Genomic DNA, 18,191 nt, shown 5'->3' on the forward strand with positions numbered 1-18,191 from the left:
AAAGACTTTTTTCAATTACCTTGGGAAAAAAAAAATATTCTCTTATGTTCATCTTGTATAAAACCAGAAAATACAGGTAGAATATGGCATTTAATCATTCCACTATGATGACTGGACATTTCCTTTCTGAGCACAGCTGCAGTTACAAACTATATTAACTTTAGATTGATATCAAAGGATCAATACAGTCTTTAAATCTAAGTACAACAATACTTTTGACATAAAAAAGTAATGCAATATCACCTTTCTGACCCAATAAAGTTGAGTGCATGTAGAATTTGTTAAAATAAATCTATGGAAGACACTAAAACCAAATCACTTGAGACAATTGCTCTAAATAATTACCTTACTGTAACATGCACATTGGTTTGCTCCCCACCTAAAAATTCAATCTGCAGCAGAGGATTTATTCTTTATGCAGCACTCATGGTTTAGTTTTCCAATTAGTCTTTCCTTCCGCTATTCCACAAGAAAGATACTATCTTTTACTGCTCTCAGTGCCCTCTCTCTACAGGCCAGCACATGTCAGCTGAGTTCAAATACAGTCTCTCTTTTTACTCCAGAGCATGTTTGAGAAACCATCTTCACATTTTTAATCTATGTCATTCAAACTTTCATGGAAGTCCCCCACAAACTGATTTTCTGGATCATACTAAGCCATATGCCCACTTCAGATTCCCACTCAAAGCTCTCTTGCTGAGATCACCACATGTACTTGTTCAAAAATGATTCCTTGTTCTAGCTTTCCCTTCCTTTTCTGTATTAAATACATGATAAACCTTACCTTTAAGGCATTTCGCGACTTAGCTGCATTTTGTTTTTCCCTTTCTGTGCAAGGAATTTCTAACCCAAATACCCAGCAGAGCATGATACTCAAGTCCTACTACAAGCCCCCTATCTAATCAAATACCTCTGGATACCACTAAGTAGCAGCAAGTGTTAATTTATTTTTATTTTGCAATAAAAACAAATGCAATTTTTATTAATAATCAAAGGGCTGACTGACTATAAACCTTCCATCTGCACAATATACCTTATAAAGGCCTATTATGGTTCTCAGCCAACATCATCTAGCGAAAGACAATGGTACATTTTAAACTTATACTTTTGCCTTTTTTTTTTTTTTTTTTGTACACACTGCCACAGTAAGATGATGACAGTGAAGTAAGTGAAGTGCATGCACCAACCTTCCACATATTTATACAAACAACATGAATGTTGTACAAGTTCACATAGGAACACAAGTTGTGAAGTACCCTGCTGTCATGGGGCCATCACAGTGTATAATCTTGTCTCTAAATTGAATAAATTTCATCTTGAAACTGCTACTGTGTTACTGCTGCAATGACTAGACAGTGGTACCAGGACTTCATTCTTTCAACAGATAGAAACTGCCTCACAATTTCCTTTACTCATCTGTTTTTTTCCTTCCCTCCCCAAACAAAACCACACTGGGCATGTCACCACTGTGTATCTTGGGCAGACATAAGACCATTTGCCTACACATTGAGCTGGCAGGGAATGACACAACTCTGATCCAAGAACAACATTACTGAATTACTGCATTTCGATGGCTGGACTGAAATGCCCAGCTCACCAGCGGTGTTCCTCAGCTTGTAGCTCTTCATTGCCTAGAACATGTCAAAGAATAACTTTGCAGTATACAATGCCCATTGGTGGAATTATTCTGCGATGAACTAATTCCCTGTCTTCCTCCTCTATATTTATAGCTGATGAACCATTAGTTGATAGTCATCTTCTTATTTCTCATATTTAAGCAAATTACTTACAGCTAAGGCAAATGAAAATCTAGAGGTTGTTGTAGAGTATGTTCATTAACACCATTTGCCTTCAGCAAAAAGCCAGTGGCTAGAGATGCAAAGCAGTTTTAAATCCAGCCATCATGCCTTCCTTTGAGTGCCAACTGGTACCACTCCTATAATATAGGAAGTAATTTCAGACACTAAATGTGAAGAATAATATATATTCTTAGTTTATTTGTCACTATGCCATTTCTCACGTCACAAATAGGATAAAGGGTTAAAAACTAATGAGGGCTAAGAAGTTATAAAGTGTCCATGTTTACAGATTTCAACATACCCCATAGCTCCTCTTACACTCTAAATGAAAATGTTTATAAATGATTCCTCCTGTATACAACAGAAAACTATCCTGTTGTGTCTCAGTCACCTTCTCCTTTCCTCTGGTATTGGCTACACAGATACAACACTGGAACCAAAGACGACCAGGAAAATTTAAGACATGACTTTCCTCTTTTTAGATTTGCTAAGTAATGTTAGATAAAAATACAAGAGCAAAAGCTGCATTTCAATAAGAGGATAAGGGTCAAACAGCCCAACAGAGTTCCTGTAAAAGTGCTAAACAATCAGCATTTACTTCTGACTAATATAATTCATTGGACAGCAATGGGCTATTTGAAACAAAAGCTATCAAAAAGCCACTTTGAATAAGTCATTATAATTTTTTCTTTGATATATTTTTCTACAAAAATCCAATCTTTTCTAACTAATGAAGCATTAGACTCCCAAACATAATAATTTTCAAAGAAATGAAGGCTATTCTCTAAAAAAAAATTATGTTAAAGCTTGTTAAATGAAGAAAACACTAGATGGAGCAACTACCCTATTTTAACATGCCTTTCTCTGCAAAGGGCATAAAGTCTCTTTCAAATCTGAAGATTAACATTATATCCATAATAATGTTATGACAAATAGACTTTCCTTGGAAACACTAGGAAGTATGTACAAAGTTATTTACTAAATAGCAAAGAAGGGTATCTTTGGACATTATTCAAGAACATTAATATTACAAATATGTTTAAATTACATCTTAAGCAGCTCTAACCTGTTTGCTACTTAAAAACCTACCGTGAACAGAGTAACTTTCAGATTTTTCTATGCTACACAACTGACCTGTTTTTCCCAGAACATGTAAATACCATGAAAATGAAAATGTTACCTTGCAACTTTTTGTCCCATTTATAGGTTTGTTTTTTTTTTTTTTTGACCTAAAAGTTCAGCTGTGTTACATTTATCTCTAGTCCTAATGCCTAATACATACTTTCAAGACCTTTATTATACAGCTCCAAGTATTTTTTCCTTCTCAGTTTCAGATTAATTCCTTTGGGAAAAGGAGCTTTCCTATGACCAGTAACAGAACTTAGCACATGCCTGAATTATTTTGACATTTTGAAGCATTACTTTTGAGGTAGTTTTAGATTTTTTTGGCGGGTGGAGAGGGAAGAAAAAAAAGAAGTCATCTGCTTCTTATCTCTGCTTTCCACCACTTATGGTAAAAAGTTGCTTTAGGAGGCAAGAAAAATCAACGTCATCTTTCCCATGCATTTATGCCACAGTGAAATGGGGCAATGGAAATGTGACATTCACTCCTGTGTATGCTATTGGTCTACAAGTTAAATTGCTTTTCTCAGTTTCTTCAGTATAAATGGAGGCTGTCATACTTCTAATCCTTCCAAACCACTTGGAAATGTAAAAATAAAAAACATTCTAAAATGCTTAATGCTTCAATCTTAGCCATACGTTGTTTCTCCTCAGCTAAGTAGCTGGATACCATACTCTTACGCAGTCCACTAATGCAATATTCACAGAGTAGCCAAACTGCTCTTTCTTCCTCCTTGAAACTAAGCACCTAGTAATTCACGCTGCAGGTGCAGTGCATCTTTAAGACATCATCCAGTCTTTCTAAAACATTTAGATCACAGGAAAGCAAATCTACAGCACAAATCTTTCCAAACATGTGGCAATGGAGCCTGATGCATCTATTTCAGGCATACTCTTTTACAACAACAACGCTGACTAAAGCTTGAGAACAGACGAAAGAAGCTGACAAAACCTGGAAGCATTATTCAAAAAAAGCCCCAACCCCCAATGTGCCTTTCCCCCCATGGCCCCAAAAATACCAGGCAAGAGCATGCAGTGCGTTGTATCGTGACTGCAGAAAGCAGCCAACACAATCTGGTTATGCACCTTCAGAAGCTTCCGGCAAGCATTCAATAATTGCTGGGTTTTTTTAGTCAAACAAAAACTAAGCAGTATAGAATCATCAGCTCTTAGTCATTAAGTGCTCAGGGAAAATTTTGAACATTAACACACACAGGTACAATACAGAACGATGTAGAAGAGGTAGGTTAAGAACCCCCATTCTCTTAGTTTATTTCAAAACCCAAAAGCTATGCAGTACTATGGCTTTGTTTGTCCTTGGGTGTAGGTACAACTAAATATACACAAAAAAACCTGAAAGATCGGGCAGCCAACAATAGACCCCAAAAATAACTGACTGACTGCTTGGGAATACAACCATGAGGCTCTCCCAGCAAAAAAGCATTGATGAAAAAGGTGCCTAGTCACTAACGCACATAGACATTTTAGCTGAGCACCCAAATTTTAAGATGAGTTTTCTTCTCCCATTGTTATGCTTATGTTCAGTATAAATTTAATATGCTGGAGAAAGACAATAGCATACTGTCAAATGTATATGTTTCTAAGACTGCATTTTTGTGTTTTAATAAAAGCAGGCACAATAACCATTATTCTAAGCTGAAACTCCTTCCCTGAAGTTTCCTCTCAAAGTGCCTCTCTGAAGCTATTTATTGACTGGTCCTCCTGCTCTGGAACACCGACTTGGATGTTCTAGAGAGGAAAGGTACCTAGTCTTTTTTTTTTGCTGTTCAGTTAGAAATGCCAAAAAAATTATCTAAATGGAAAAATGTTGCTTTCAGATAATATAACCATCATTCATCCTGCTGCACAGCTGTCAACATTTCTAACATCACTTACTTTGCACATTAACATATTGTAGGTCCACTCACAGGTATTCAGTGAACAGTCATACTGAACTGGTTCTCATATGATGGTACGATTGCATTGTTAAAACAAATCTAGTATCTCCTGCACACAAAGCAATATTCCAGCTACTTAGACCATATTAAAGTGTATTAAACAATGAACTCCCTTCTTCCTGCTAGAATTCAGCTTTCTTTCCTACCAGAGCAAAATAAAAATCTGATCTGTGCAGCAATGAAAAGGATTCTGATTTTAAGTATATATAAGAAACCACAACTTATTCAATTATCTAAAGTCATCCTAGACAAAGACTGAGAACTACAGATTGTTCCAAGGTTCATATCTTGATTCTTATCCAAAAGTTAAAAAGAACTTATATGTTGAATGAGTATCTTTTAGATAGTATAAAACATAAATCAAAATCTTTCAAAACCTAGTATGCAATGGTATAAAACATTAACACACTGTAAATTGGGTAGCAGATTTGCCAATAATATAGCTGCAGGCAATCATAGTCTCCAATCTGATAACATATCCTATGTTCTGTACAAGGATCTATCAAATTTATATATATCCTTGCTAGTTGTAATGCTTTAGACAGACAACAGCTAAAACACTTAAAGAAGTTATAAATCTCAGCTTGTATAAAATGAGGCATTTCTGAACATAAACAGTTCTTATAATCCGGCTAATTCCTGCCCTCTGGTAAATTCCTCACATGATGACTTAGAAGTCTGTAGTCTGCTGTACCCTGCCAATTTTACTGTCAGAATTAAGGCAAATCAAAAGAATACAAGCAAGAAGGAAAACAGACTAATACTACTGTTCTGGTTTTGGCTGAGATAGAGTTAGTTTTATTTGTAGTAGCTAGTATGGGGCTATGTTTTGGATTTGTGCTGAAAACAGTGTTGAAAATACAGGGATGTTTTTGTTACTGCTGAGCAGTGCTTACACAGCGTCAAGGCCGTTTCTGCTTCTCACCCCACCCCACCAGCGAGTGGGCTGGGGGTGCACAAGGAGCTGGGAGGGGACACAGCTGGGACAGCTGACCCCAAATGACCAAAGGGATATCCCACACCATATGACATCATGCTCAGCATATAAAGCTGGGGGAAGAAGGAGGAACGGGGGGACATTGGGAATGATGGCGTTTGTCTTCCCAAGTAACCGTTACACATGATGGAGCCCTGCTTTCCTGGAGACGGCTGAACACCTGCCTGCCAATGGAAAGTAGTGAATGAATTCAATGTTTTGCTTTGCTTGTGTGTGCGGCTTTTGCTTTACATATTAAACTGTCTTTATCTCAACCCAGGAGTTTTCTCCCTTTTACCCTTCCAATTCTCTCCCCCACCCCACCTGGGGGGAGTGAGTGAGCAGCTGTGTGGTGCCTAGTTGCCAGCTGGGGTTAAACCACGACACCAAAACAAACATTACAATGAGTGGTTGAAGTCTACCTTTTTAGCATCTTATTCAGAAATTTCATGCTTGGGCCAATTCTACTTAAACGCATCAGAAATTTTTCTTGTGACTTTAATAAGTGTTCAGTATTAGTATAAAATCCCTTGTCACTGGCACTTTGAGTTACACAGGAAAAAATCTGAAGAAAATGATACCGTACGTTTCACCAAATATTAACTCTGCCTCTGTAGAACTGTTATTTCTACTGCTGATCCACAAGCCAGAAAGAATACAACTTGAACTTTAGAAACCAGGCAATATCTGCACTACTAGTATTCTAACTATTAAAAAATTCCTTTTAAAGAATGTAAAAAGCTGAGAACTAATGGAATGCTTCTTGTCTTTCAAGTTTCAAGACTACAGTCAAGTGGGACCCCCACAATGCTATACATAAGGATTCCTACTGACTATAATTACTATCACATGGTATTGACTTAATGATTAACATTCTGTACTGCAAAATAGTTGGACTAGAAGCACAAAAAAATCCACAAATCATCCTGAGTAAAGAAAGATAATAATCAATCGGTACCTTAATAGAGAACAGAAATATAACTTTAACCTTAAAAGAGTATACAGCAAGCTATTGCAGTCAAATGACTACTTGTGCATTCTCATGCAAACTTGATCAGTATTCTCTCCCCATCTCTTGATGATTCTCACCTCTTCCTAATTTCTGAATCCACAAGGAGTTGCCTCTTTTTGTGGGGTGGAGGTGGTGGGAGTTCCTCTTTAGCATGCTTAACCAGGATTTGTTCTCTTGTGGTCACCATAGTTACAGTTTCCATTACAGTTGTCTGTGTTAGTGATGTCTGAGTGGTAGTGACAGCCTGCGAAATCTGTGAGAAGTATTAAAACAGAGGTCACACATTGTTTGAAAGACTTCAGTAAAGACTGTTTGGAGTAGCAATAGAAAAATAATGAGAAACTGCTCCTGTCTGATCATAGGCTGACCTTCAGAAAAAAATAGCACTATATGCAACTCAAATCAAATTGTTTTATCTGACTCATGCTGTGTGAACAAGATATCTGCAGAAGTCAATATCAAAATCAGAAAAGATCCTAAACAGAATGAACTTATGGCTCCCTCTGAATCATGCTGAATGAAGAAAAGAAATGAATGGCCAATTTTATGAGGGAATTGAATGATAGCAAATACATAAAATGTTACTATTGCTGTATGTTACTCTGCCTCCATTCTGATGATTTATTCCTTGAGAAGTAATAAAGGCATGGTAATGGCACTAAATAACCAATTGTTATTTTCACCATTTATAATAATTTTCAAACTAGAATGTAATTCATCACAACCTACTTGCACAAAAGGGCAGTTAGCTTTCTGTCAGGAAATCTTAAATTAGAAAACATGCACTAGAAAGCAAATTAATTTGCATCAGTGTTATTCCATAATTAAAAACTAATGTTAAGGGGTCATAACAGATACTAATACACATAATATGTAGCACTGTAAACACTACCAATCTAATGCATTTGACTTTGCCTAGTAATAGGAAAACAAACCCTTCATATAGTTCAGCTGCATAAAAAAATAAAAAGGAATGATGAGTGTGAGAAATATTTTCTTCTCATATTTTTTTGAAAGATAATGGTTGTACTTGCTCTGCCCATTTATATTTATTTCTATATAACACCAAACTACAAACTTCCCACTTAAACATGGGCAGCTGTTCTTAAGTCCGTTAACTCATGAGAAATGGGTCACTTCGGTTTTTGGTTCTGTCAGATGATAGCTCATTTGCCAAAATGCTCTAGTTACAGCTCCAGTGACCACCTCACAGTTTAGGGACCGTGAAATGGAAAATAAAAGGAAGAAGTTATACCAGGAGCCAGAAAAGCTGTGCTGCAGGAAAAGCAAAGAGCCTTGCTTCTTTGTTTATTGCCACTGTGCAAGAATTAGAAAGACTTTCCAATTCAGTGACAGGAATGCCAGTATTTAAAATTCCATGAAACTATATACACATACATAAACAATCTATTAGTTCTTGCATCAGAAACTCCGTAAGAGTACTGAGTTACCTTAGTTATTGAGACATTAGTGTTTCTATAAACAATTGAAAAGAAACATACCAGGTAATTAACTACAAATTCCTTTCCCACAATACTTTCTTATATTGAAAAAATAGAGTGACAACGAAAGGGTGATACTGTTAGCAACCCACCTCTTCTCAGCAGGCAACACCAAAAAAAGCTAAAAAAACCTTGAAAAAAACCAAGTTCGTGCCAACATTGCCAAATCTGTCACACGGTCTTCAAAACAAAAAAGTCTTCTTGCTCTTTGTCCAGTCTGCCAGTAAAAGTGATGAGTAGGAAAGTCCATCACCACTGTAATTTTGGCAATCTTTCTTAAGGCAGTCAGCTCAGCGCTATGCTTCCCCCTCTAGAAATGACCAGCTGTCTAGGCTTTACAGTAGAATCTGGACTACTCAGAAGACTCAGAATTTTGTAAAATTAAGATTCAAAGCAGAATTTTTTTTTAATCTCTGGATTAATTATGTCAATTGCAGTAAACTGCTTGTGAACTGCAAGGATTTAACTAACATATGAATTACATAACTTTTTGGAAGACAAAAACACCCAGTTGACTTTTTAATCATTACAACATTACGTATTAATACTCTTGTTTTAGTTCCCTCAACAAGGTATATTGACTTTGATATTTTCAACTACAGAAATCATGACAATAATAATGAAATGTTTCCATATAGTTTTACTAAAATTTTATACAATGTTCTTTTCAATTTTGTTTTTAATTAATTTTATTTTGGGGCAGAAAGGAAAAGCAAATTAAAGCTTCTGGGGTCTAGGGTTCTATGAAATTTGAGGATAACACCTGATGTCATCTTTCCTTGGGTTGACTCTGTAGCTAAGCACATTCCAAATAACTGCCTGCTTCTTATATACAGTTTTGGGTATAGTCTCCCTTTCCTCTTCTCACAAAATTCTTATTACACTCGGTTTTATCCAAAAATCAATTACAGGATGATGTTTCTGACACCCAAGGTCATATCCTGTCATGTTTCCATTTGCCAATCAATACCAGGGTACAGTTTACAGAGAAGAAGGTGTAAAACAGAATAAACCACAGCTAGGGCACTGTAGGAGTCATCTGCAGCATACTACCAATTATACAGGAGTAATAGTTTCAGCCGGTGACTGGGAACAGTGCTTCAAACGCAGGCAGTGCAATTATCATATGCTCAGAGCAGTCAAGTCACAATGCTGTGGGGGGTAATGATTTACATGTCAAAACAGTAAAGAAGTATTTTTCATGCTTAATCAATAGGAGTGGAGGTTAAAGACTATACTTCAAAAGGTGAATGGAGATGTGAATTTGATGTTCATAATCATTCTAATTAGAGTCTAGGTAAGACTAAAAGGTACTGAAGATTACACTGCAATGTAACTGTGCAAGATGAAACTGGTTCACATTTAAAGAGTGCACACTCTTTAGAGGGTAAGGGAAATTCCTTAAAATTCAAGGAATTACTGAAAAGGAAGTAGCTTTTATTAGCTTCCCTGGCAAAAACAAAACAAAACAAACCACAACAAAAAACAAGACACCTCTTAAATCTAATAACTGGTGTGTTTCATGTATTACTCAAAGATGGTCCAAATAATGACAGTATAGTTTCCTCATCCCTCTAAGTTCCTGACAAGCAAATATGAATCTGAGAAGAGGTGAAACAGTCTAGGCCTTTAACCCACCAGAAAATCATATGGAAAGTACTAAGGTGACTCACGAGGCTGCACATTAAAAGGCTTTCAAAATACAATGCTTGTCTGCAGTTTCACATCAGCAAGCTCATCTCAGAAACATGTTAAAACTCATCTCTTTTCAGAGTGGACAAATTTAAATCTTTCTTTTCATCCTCTACAGGCAAACGTATGTACAATGTGTGTTTAGCACTTCAGTAGTTTTATGGCATTTTATTTCTCTTTTATACGGCAGCCTACCTTTAATGCCATCATTTATTACTGCCTTTGGAAGTGCCCTCAGTCCTGATAAACTCATAATTTTCCTTAACACTCACTTTTGGAGCTGTCATCTGTTCTTTGATGAAATGTATGTATGTGAATGGGGAAGTTCAGATGAGGAATGGTGTTTTCTTTAGTTTGGGAAGGTTTTCAGTACAATTTAGTGAAGCATAATGAACTCACCTAAGGTGGATTTAGAGTTTCTAAAAGTTAGGCATCTACTCTAAGCAAGTTGTCCTTGTCCTTGTTTCCACTGCATCATCAACAAAGGAAAGTTGACATTTTCATGATGAGGACAAACTGCTTTTTAAAAGGTCTCTCTCACCCTTGTCATCCACTCATTTGCAGCAGAAGCTTCAGCCATGAGTTCAGATTAGATGCTTAAATTCAGCAGCAATGAATTCAGCTAAATATGGGAGACTCACATTCTTTCTGCACTTTTCCTTTGGGATATATAACTGCTTCCTATGTCTAGCTGGAGAATCAGCTTTGAACTGAGGCTGAGGGTGTCTCTTCTATTTAATTTCTTATTTTGTTAACAAGCTAATCAGTTAGTGACACTTTAGTAAGAGAGGGAGGGGAAATAACTAATGACATAATGTAAGTATGAAGGTACTATGAGAATTATTAATGAATGGAATAAAGTTGATTTTGAAGACTATATCTAAGTTTGAAAAAAAAAAAAAGTTCATTTTCTGCTATATTTTAGTGAGGAAATGCTGTATTTGTCACTCTCTTCCAACTCCCCTCCTCCCCAGTTCATGATTAGAGAGAATAATTAGATCTGTTAGAGGCATTTTTTCTTGCAGTCTAAATGTGCTCTGTAATGAATAAATGTATAAACCCCACTAACATTATCTGCCCTGCCTAGATAGAAACACATGGCAAAAAGTACACCAGCAGTATTTCACAAAGGACATATCTAAACTGTGTAACAGTGCCTTAGGAAGCGGTCCTTCAGTTAGCACTGAATGTGCAATGTCTCCAGAATTTGAAGCAATATGCCCACAACAGCATACCAATTCTGTGCCAAGCAAACTAGCTTCTCCTTGGAGGAAAAGCTTATCAACAGAAGTGTACTGCTATGATAAGACAGTTACATTGTTTTGGGAATTCAAACCATCTCCCACCTGTGCTGCTTTATGATGTGTGGATGTTCAGCCTCAGGATTGCTCACTTCATGAGGAAGATATCTTTTCTGTAATCTAAGTTCCGTTTTCAAAACTAGTATCTGCTTTTAGGATCAATCAACAATCTAAATAACTCTTGAACACTTTAGAGTGACTTACTAACTTCTTCAAATCATGTGACCCATCCCAAATTAAAAATGCAGAGGAAAATCCAGAGATGCATTGAAACAACAGGTTTCCTACAGCAAATATATGAGAGTTAAATTTTCAACTGTTATAAATGCTGTGTAACACAAACTGGTTTTGCCTTCTATTACTACGTGAACTTGTATCCTTTCCCCATTTTCTTCTCTTCTGTTTTCCGAAACTGATTTTTCCAGCTTCAGCTACACAAGAAACTGTATCAAAGAGCAAACTAAAAGATTAAGGTATGAGCTGGAAGCAAGGTTATTGAGAGTTAATCAGATCACTACAGGAAGCACAGCAGCTTTCATTTAATTACCCAAACAAAAGTTGGTAGAAGCATTAGTATAGAGCGATAAAAAAGTGATGGTCAAGGGAACTGAATCAAACTGGCCAGAACTATGAGAGGTCCTCTTATAGTTCACCTCTGAGAGGAAAGAGGTGCGTGCAGTAACATTCTGCTGTGTGTTATCATTAAAAAGTCTTAATGTCCATTTCCATTTCACCAGTCATGCAATGATAGCACAAAAATAACTCAATGAGATGATGGAAGGGAAAAAAGTGAGCTGATTTGGGTTTAAATCCAATAAAAAAGAGATACTGGCAGATGGCTAGGAAAAATAAATGGATATGTTTCCAATACTACACCAGAGCACTGATTTTTGTTATCTGGTTTAAAAAATGTGAAACTTTAAAACCTCAATTTCATTTTTAATATATTATGGTTAACATAAAGGAGCTGGGCAAAATAATACTGGATTATAGTCTTTTTTCATTGGCATTTTGGCTACAGGTATGGATTGATTTCTTTATTTTTCCAAGAGACTTCTCTTTTTATGGACTCTCTTTTTAATCTGTAAATCAGCATAACATAAGCAGAAGTAAAACAGTAATCTATTGTAAACTTTCACTGTTGAAAAGAAATAATTTCTCTTTAACTAGTAAACAGTTATTACACTAATTTCAGACTAAATGCTATTCCACAGAGACAGCCATAAAAACAGTGCATTTGAAGTGACCAACTATTATAGGTTAAAAATAAATTAACTGGAAGGAGTATTTTCATTATGGATTGCATCATCCCTGAAAACATGGTTAACAACCCAAGAAAGTAATCAACACTATAAAGAGAGACCAAAAACTAAAGAGAGAAATAAAATTCCAGAAAGTTATATTACAGTTGTATTATGTTGTCCTAAAAATAAAATAAGTCTTAAGCAATCATGCTGGAAAAAAAAATAAAACAATATGACAAACAGCACCAAGACTACTTCAAGCATTTGACTGGTAAAGGATTTGACTGTCACCAACTGGCAAAATGATGGTTTTAACAAACCTGTTTAGAATTGCTCTCCACCTTCTGCACAAGGCTATCCCAGCGCTGGGCAAAATTTTCAAGACGACTTTCCAGCTTTTGAGCCACTGCTTTATTTTTCACAGCTACAAGGAGGTCTTGGCTGAGCGACTTCAGCTTACTCATCATTTGCCTTTTCATTTCTAGATCTCCTTTTAGGATCTGTTAAACAAAGTAACAGCAGGAAGAACAGTAATTCATATGGGGGGGAAATACAACAAACTTAGAAGAAAAATCCTAAAGAAAGCACCATAAAGAACCGAAAATGGGTAAGGTTTCATACAAACTTCTATACTTCCATGCTGTTGTTACTGTAAAAACTGCTGGCAGAGCTGACATACTGGAATGGACACATTGCACTTCACAAAGCAGTATAACATGACAGGTGGAGCAACTCCAGACATCACAGCATGCCTTAGGTGGCAACATAAATCAAAAAGCTAACAGCTGTGTGACATTAATAACCTTAAAACTGCACTAACATTAACAACTATATCAACATTTCAAACAACATTTCTTTAAAGTTTTGCTGTACTTTGTCACATATTGCATATTAAAACTCACTGGGAAAAAAACATTTTCTAGAAAAATAATATTTGACCCCAAATCAGGATGAAAAAAAAAAGAAAGCTCAAAGAAAATAAGTTTGGTTTTAGCAGTATGAAGAATCATGTATTTCTCATCTTCCTCGGGTCTCGACAGGCTGTGGTTACATGGCAGTAGCCTCCCAGGGAATGGGGAAGCCTTGGGAATCCCAGGAGCTCTGCTGAGTGTGCCAAGGAAAGGGCCCTGCACATGGGAGCCTGGAAACTCTCGTGTACAACCTCTGTGCTCTGCAAGGCACCATACAGCTTGAACCCATGGATGCTAATGGAAAAGGAGAAATGGTCAGTCTTCACATCTCTACCTACAGTAAACTGCAAAGGGATCTTGAAACTCCTGAGATCTATAGATGCAAACCTCTCAAAGAGGTAGGCTCTTCACAGATCCACGAGTCATCCATACCTCCAATTCTCACCTTGGTTTATTTTTTAATGCCTCTATTGGTTTACTCCATTGATTTTTATACCTTAAGCATTCATTCTCTACACCCTAATCTGTGCTAATCATGGCCAAATTTTGAACTCTCTATGCAAGTGCGGATTGCAATCTAATCCCCAAGGCATTAAAGGGACAATTAAACAAATATTTAGACAACAGAATTTAGTCTACATATACTTTCCTGTAGCCATATCACCCAAAATTCTAATCTAAAATACAGCTCAGTAAAAGAAAGATTCGTAGTTTTTTGTAATCAGTACTCTTCATTCAGATGTGGTTTGAAACTTCATAATTACTAATGCTACATAAAGTTAACATCAAAATTTAAATTGACATGTCCCTGAGAAATAGCAGCTAACACACTTTATATTTAAGAATCTGTTTGTATAGCAGCGGATCTACCAGAAGGAGCAGACTAGATGTAAAACAATTTACCGTCTTAAAATTTCAAGGATTGCTATATTTGACTTTTTTTTTTTTTTTTTTTTTTTGATTAGTGAATTTGGAACAGCAGTGCTTTATTTCCAACCTCCGCAGCTGACAACAGCTGTATAATACACAAATGAGTTCAGCATCAATCCCAGATACATGGAGCACAACCAGTAAGCGAAACACTAGACAGAGAAGAATGCTAAAACTTTCTGTGTCAGAGGTACCACTCACTGCTACCTAATACACTTTTGTGACAGCTGCAGTTAACCTGTAAAAATACATTGGGGGATTCTGTTTTCACATTTCCTTACAGAAAACCTGTCAACGTGCTACAGTAACCAATAATATGCTCTAGTTTTGTTTTTTTTCTGGTACAAGAATAGACCTAAAATGCTAATGAGCTAGCAACAAAATACGTAATTTACCAATCTGCAGCAGAATAAATGGTAGTTTGCTTTATGAAATTAATTATCAAGTAACTCAGTCATAACTTCTGTCAAGTGCATACTGTAAACCCCAATATTTGAACATTATAAAGTAGTTTCCTAATTTGTAGGTAATATGCTTCTACTAGTTGTTTTTTGTCTTCAAGTTTTTAATGATTGCTGTTTTTCTTTTCCTTAAACATCACCAGAAACTTTCTTTGCTCATTGTAATATTCTAATCAGCAACATCTGCTGTAAGGTAATTTTTCGGCTGCTAAGGATCTGTTCCAGTAAAAAATGGTGTAATATCTAATTTATCTCTTCTAATAAGTAAAGAGATTTGCATTAAATGAAGCAAGAGAAGATTTAACTCTATATTAATGGAATATTTACTATAAATATATAGACCTAGATCTTGAATATCTTTGCAGTACATCTCAACATGTTTTATGAAAAAGGAATACCATCACCTTCCTTTTACAGGCTGCAAAACTTAGGCACAGGATATGAAAACAACCTATCAAGTCTGTGCCATAAATGACAGTAAAATTTCACCTCAGTCTGTCCACTTATGTTCTGCATTCTCAGTGCATCATATCCTCCAGCTTAGTCCATGCTCTGTGTCACCCTTTGCCTTGTGTAAGAATTCAGAGACAATTATAGTGACAGTGAATAAATGGTAGGTGGAAAATTAAAACAGAAAAACCCAAACCAGTTGTTTTGCAGAAATATTTTTAGAAGTAATTACCCATCAACATCAGAAAAAAAATCAAGTCAGTATTAATACATGCACAAAGTAGTAAAGCCTAAACAGTTTTTCTGACCTTTAGACTAAGCAGATCCCAGAAGAGAATTAATGACAAAGGAGATAAATTTTCATATACAAATACAAATGAGTCCTCTGAAACAAGCCATTTGAGATTATTAGAACACAAAAATTTCTTGCAAAACCAGTTTTATCTGAACAAAAAATTCTTACAAATATATATTATGGGTACAGTATATAAATTAAGAAGCAATCTAATTGACTTGATATCAATTTTAACACAACAGAACTAGCTGAATTCCTACACCGAACAAAAATATATTTTACCCATTCATTTCAATAACAATGAAAATGTGACTGCTAAAGTCGAGGGAAAAAGAAGGACAGCATCTGTACTGGGTTTACATGGCAAGATTTTGGCAGCCAGGGGGCTGCAGGGGTGGCTTCTGTGAGAAGACACCAGGGGCTGCCCCCATGTCAGATAGAACCACTTCCAAATGGCTCCAAAACAGACCCACTGATGCCCAAAGGTGAGCCCATCAGTGACTCCGGTAGTACCTCTGTGAAAATATCATTAAGAAAGGGTAATAAATGCTGCACAGCAGCTCTAAGAGAGAGGAGTGAGAAAAATGTGAGGGAAACAGCCCTGCAGACACCAAGGTCAGAGAAGAGGGAGGGGGAGGAAGTGCTCCAGAAGCTGGAGCAGAGATTCCCCTGCAGCCTGTGGTGAAGACCATGGTCATGCAGGTTGTTCCTCTGCAGCCCATAGAGGACCCCATGCTGGAACAGGTGGATGTGCCTGAAGGAAGCTGTGACCCTGTGGAGAGCCCACGCTGGAGCAGATTCCTGGCAGGAGCTGAGGCCCCATGGAGAGGAGCCCATGCTGGAGCAGGCTCCTGGCAGGAGCTATGGGGGACCCAAACTGGAGCAGTCTGTTCCTGAAGGACTGCACCCCGTGGAAAGGACCCATGCTGGAGCAGTTTGTGAAGAACTGCAGCCTGTGGGAAGGACACAGGTTGCAGCAGTTTGTGGAGGACTGTCTCCCGTGGGTGGGACTCCACACTGGAGCAGGGAAACAGTGTGAAGAGGAAGTTGCAGCAGAGACAATGTGTTATGAACTGACTGCAGCCCCCGTTCCCCATCCCCCTGTGCCACTCAGGGAGAGGAGGTAGAGAAGTCGGGAATGAAGTTGAGCCCAGGACAAAGGGAGGGATGGGGGGGGAAGGTGTTTTAAATTTGTTCTTATTTTTCATCATCCTACTCTGATTTGGTTGGCAATAAATTAAATTAATCTTCCCCAAGTTGAGTCTGTTTTGCCTGCAACAGTAATTGGTGAGTGATCTCCCTGTCCTCATCTTGACCAATGAGCTTTTAATCTTATTTTCTGCCCCCGCCTTGCTGAGGAAGGGGAGTGAGAGGGTGGCACCTCATGGCCAGCCAAGGCTAACCCACCACAGCATCATAATCTTTGGGACATCCTGAATCCGTTAGATGGATTTCAAAACATTTTGTCTTCCATTGCACAGAGTGTATCCCAGCCTCCATACATTAGAGTATTCTGACACTAAATTGAATATCAAAGTTTAATTCACATAGTTTTATCTAAAATGTTTTAACTTGCCTCCTTCTCCCAGTTTGGGAGAATCACATCTGAGAAAGAATCTACAGAGAACTACTATTTGTTAATAGTGGTGAGTTTGCAGTCAAATCATTAGAAATGATCAAATTTTGGGGAAACACGTGCTTGTTTATATTAAGACAAATAATCAGAATTTGGGCTGCAAAAATCTTCCAGCAATCCTAAAACAGGAATCCATGTATGAAGATTCTAGTTCAGGAGCAATCTCAATCTTTCTGCTTACTCAAAATCTTTATTCCTGTCTGAAAATATATGCATACCTACTACCAGTTTAACATATGTTGGTAAATGAAAGCTTACTTTTAAGCAGTAATAGTGCTTACTATCAGAAATCCTGTCTTAACTAAAATTAACAGTGTATTTCCTCCCACTGGAGAAACATGAGATAAAATTACTGTGGAGAAGACACTGATGTATTTCTACATCAGCAAGCAGTAGTTAAATCATGATTTCTTCAGAAGTATCCTGAACTGCAAATATGTGTGAAAACTACCAGCTGTTCTTTCTTATTTCACCTTATACTTGTTACTACGTGATGTAATGATTAATGTGATGTAGAGTCAACATTTTTTTCATACTGTGAACAGCATCTCAACAGACCTATTTCACTTCAGGCACTTTAGAAGGCTTAGGACCTTGTAGGAGGGTTGTAGAATTTCAAATGAACAGTCATAATGCTAAATGGTTTAATAAAATACCTTCAGAAATTTCCTTCAGGCTTAAGAGACTGAAATCTGGCTAAAGAACATGACCTTAATCTTGCCAAGTTGTGCATATAAGAGAGACAGGAAAAATAGGCTGGAAGCTCTTATGCCATATCATGATATCAAACTTAAAATTCTTAAGATCTAACAGGACAAACTAATACTGTAATTTCCTGCTGGAAGTGATTAGATAACTGAGGAACTGACCTACCATTTGTTAAGAATATAAACATTTTAATA

At 36.9% G+C, this 18,191-nt stretch overlaps 1 protein-coding gene across 5 annotated transcripts in view; it reads right to left on the bottom strand.

Annotated features, from left to right (window-relative positions):
• DMD (dystrophin) overlaps nucleotides 1-18,191 on the bottom strand; it is a gene marked incomplete at both ends in the record, with an annotated part of 1,307,865 nt that overhangs the window by 765,764 nt on the left and 523,910 nt on the right. For all 5 annotated transcript variants that reach the window (XM_082303865.1, XM_082303861.1, XM_082303862.1 and 2 more), the window contains 2 exons: nucleotides 6,945-7,120; nucleotides 12,927-13,106. In XM_082303865.1, coding sequence (XP_082159991.1) covers nucleotides 6,945-7,120; nucleotides 12,927-13,106 — 356 coding nt within the window. The remainder of the gene's footprint in view (nucleotides 1-6,944; nucleotides 7,121-12,926; nucleotides 13,107-18,191) is intronic.

This window comes from Platalea leucorodia (genome assembly GCF_965183815.1).
Source record: "Platalea leucorodia genome assembly, chromosome: 2".
Taxonomy (NCBI): domain Eukaryota; kingdom Metazoa; phylum Chordata; class Aves; order Pelecaniformes; family Threskiornithidae; genus Platalea; species Platalea leucorodia.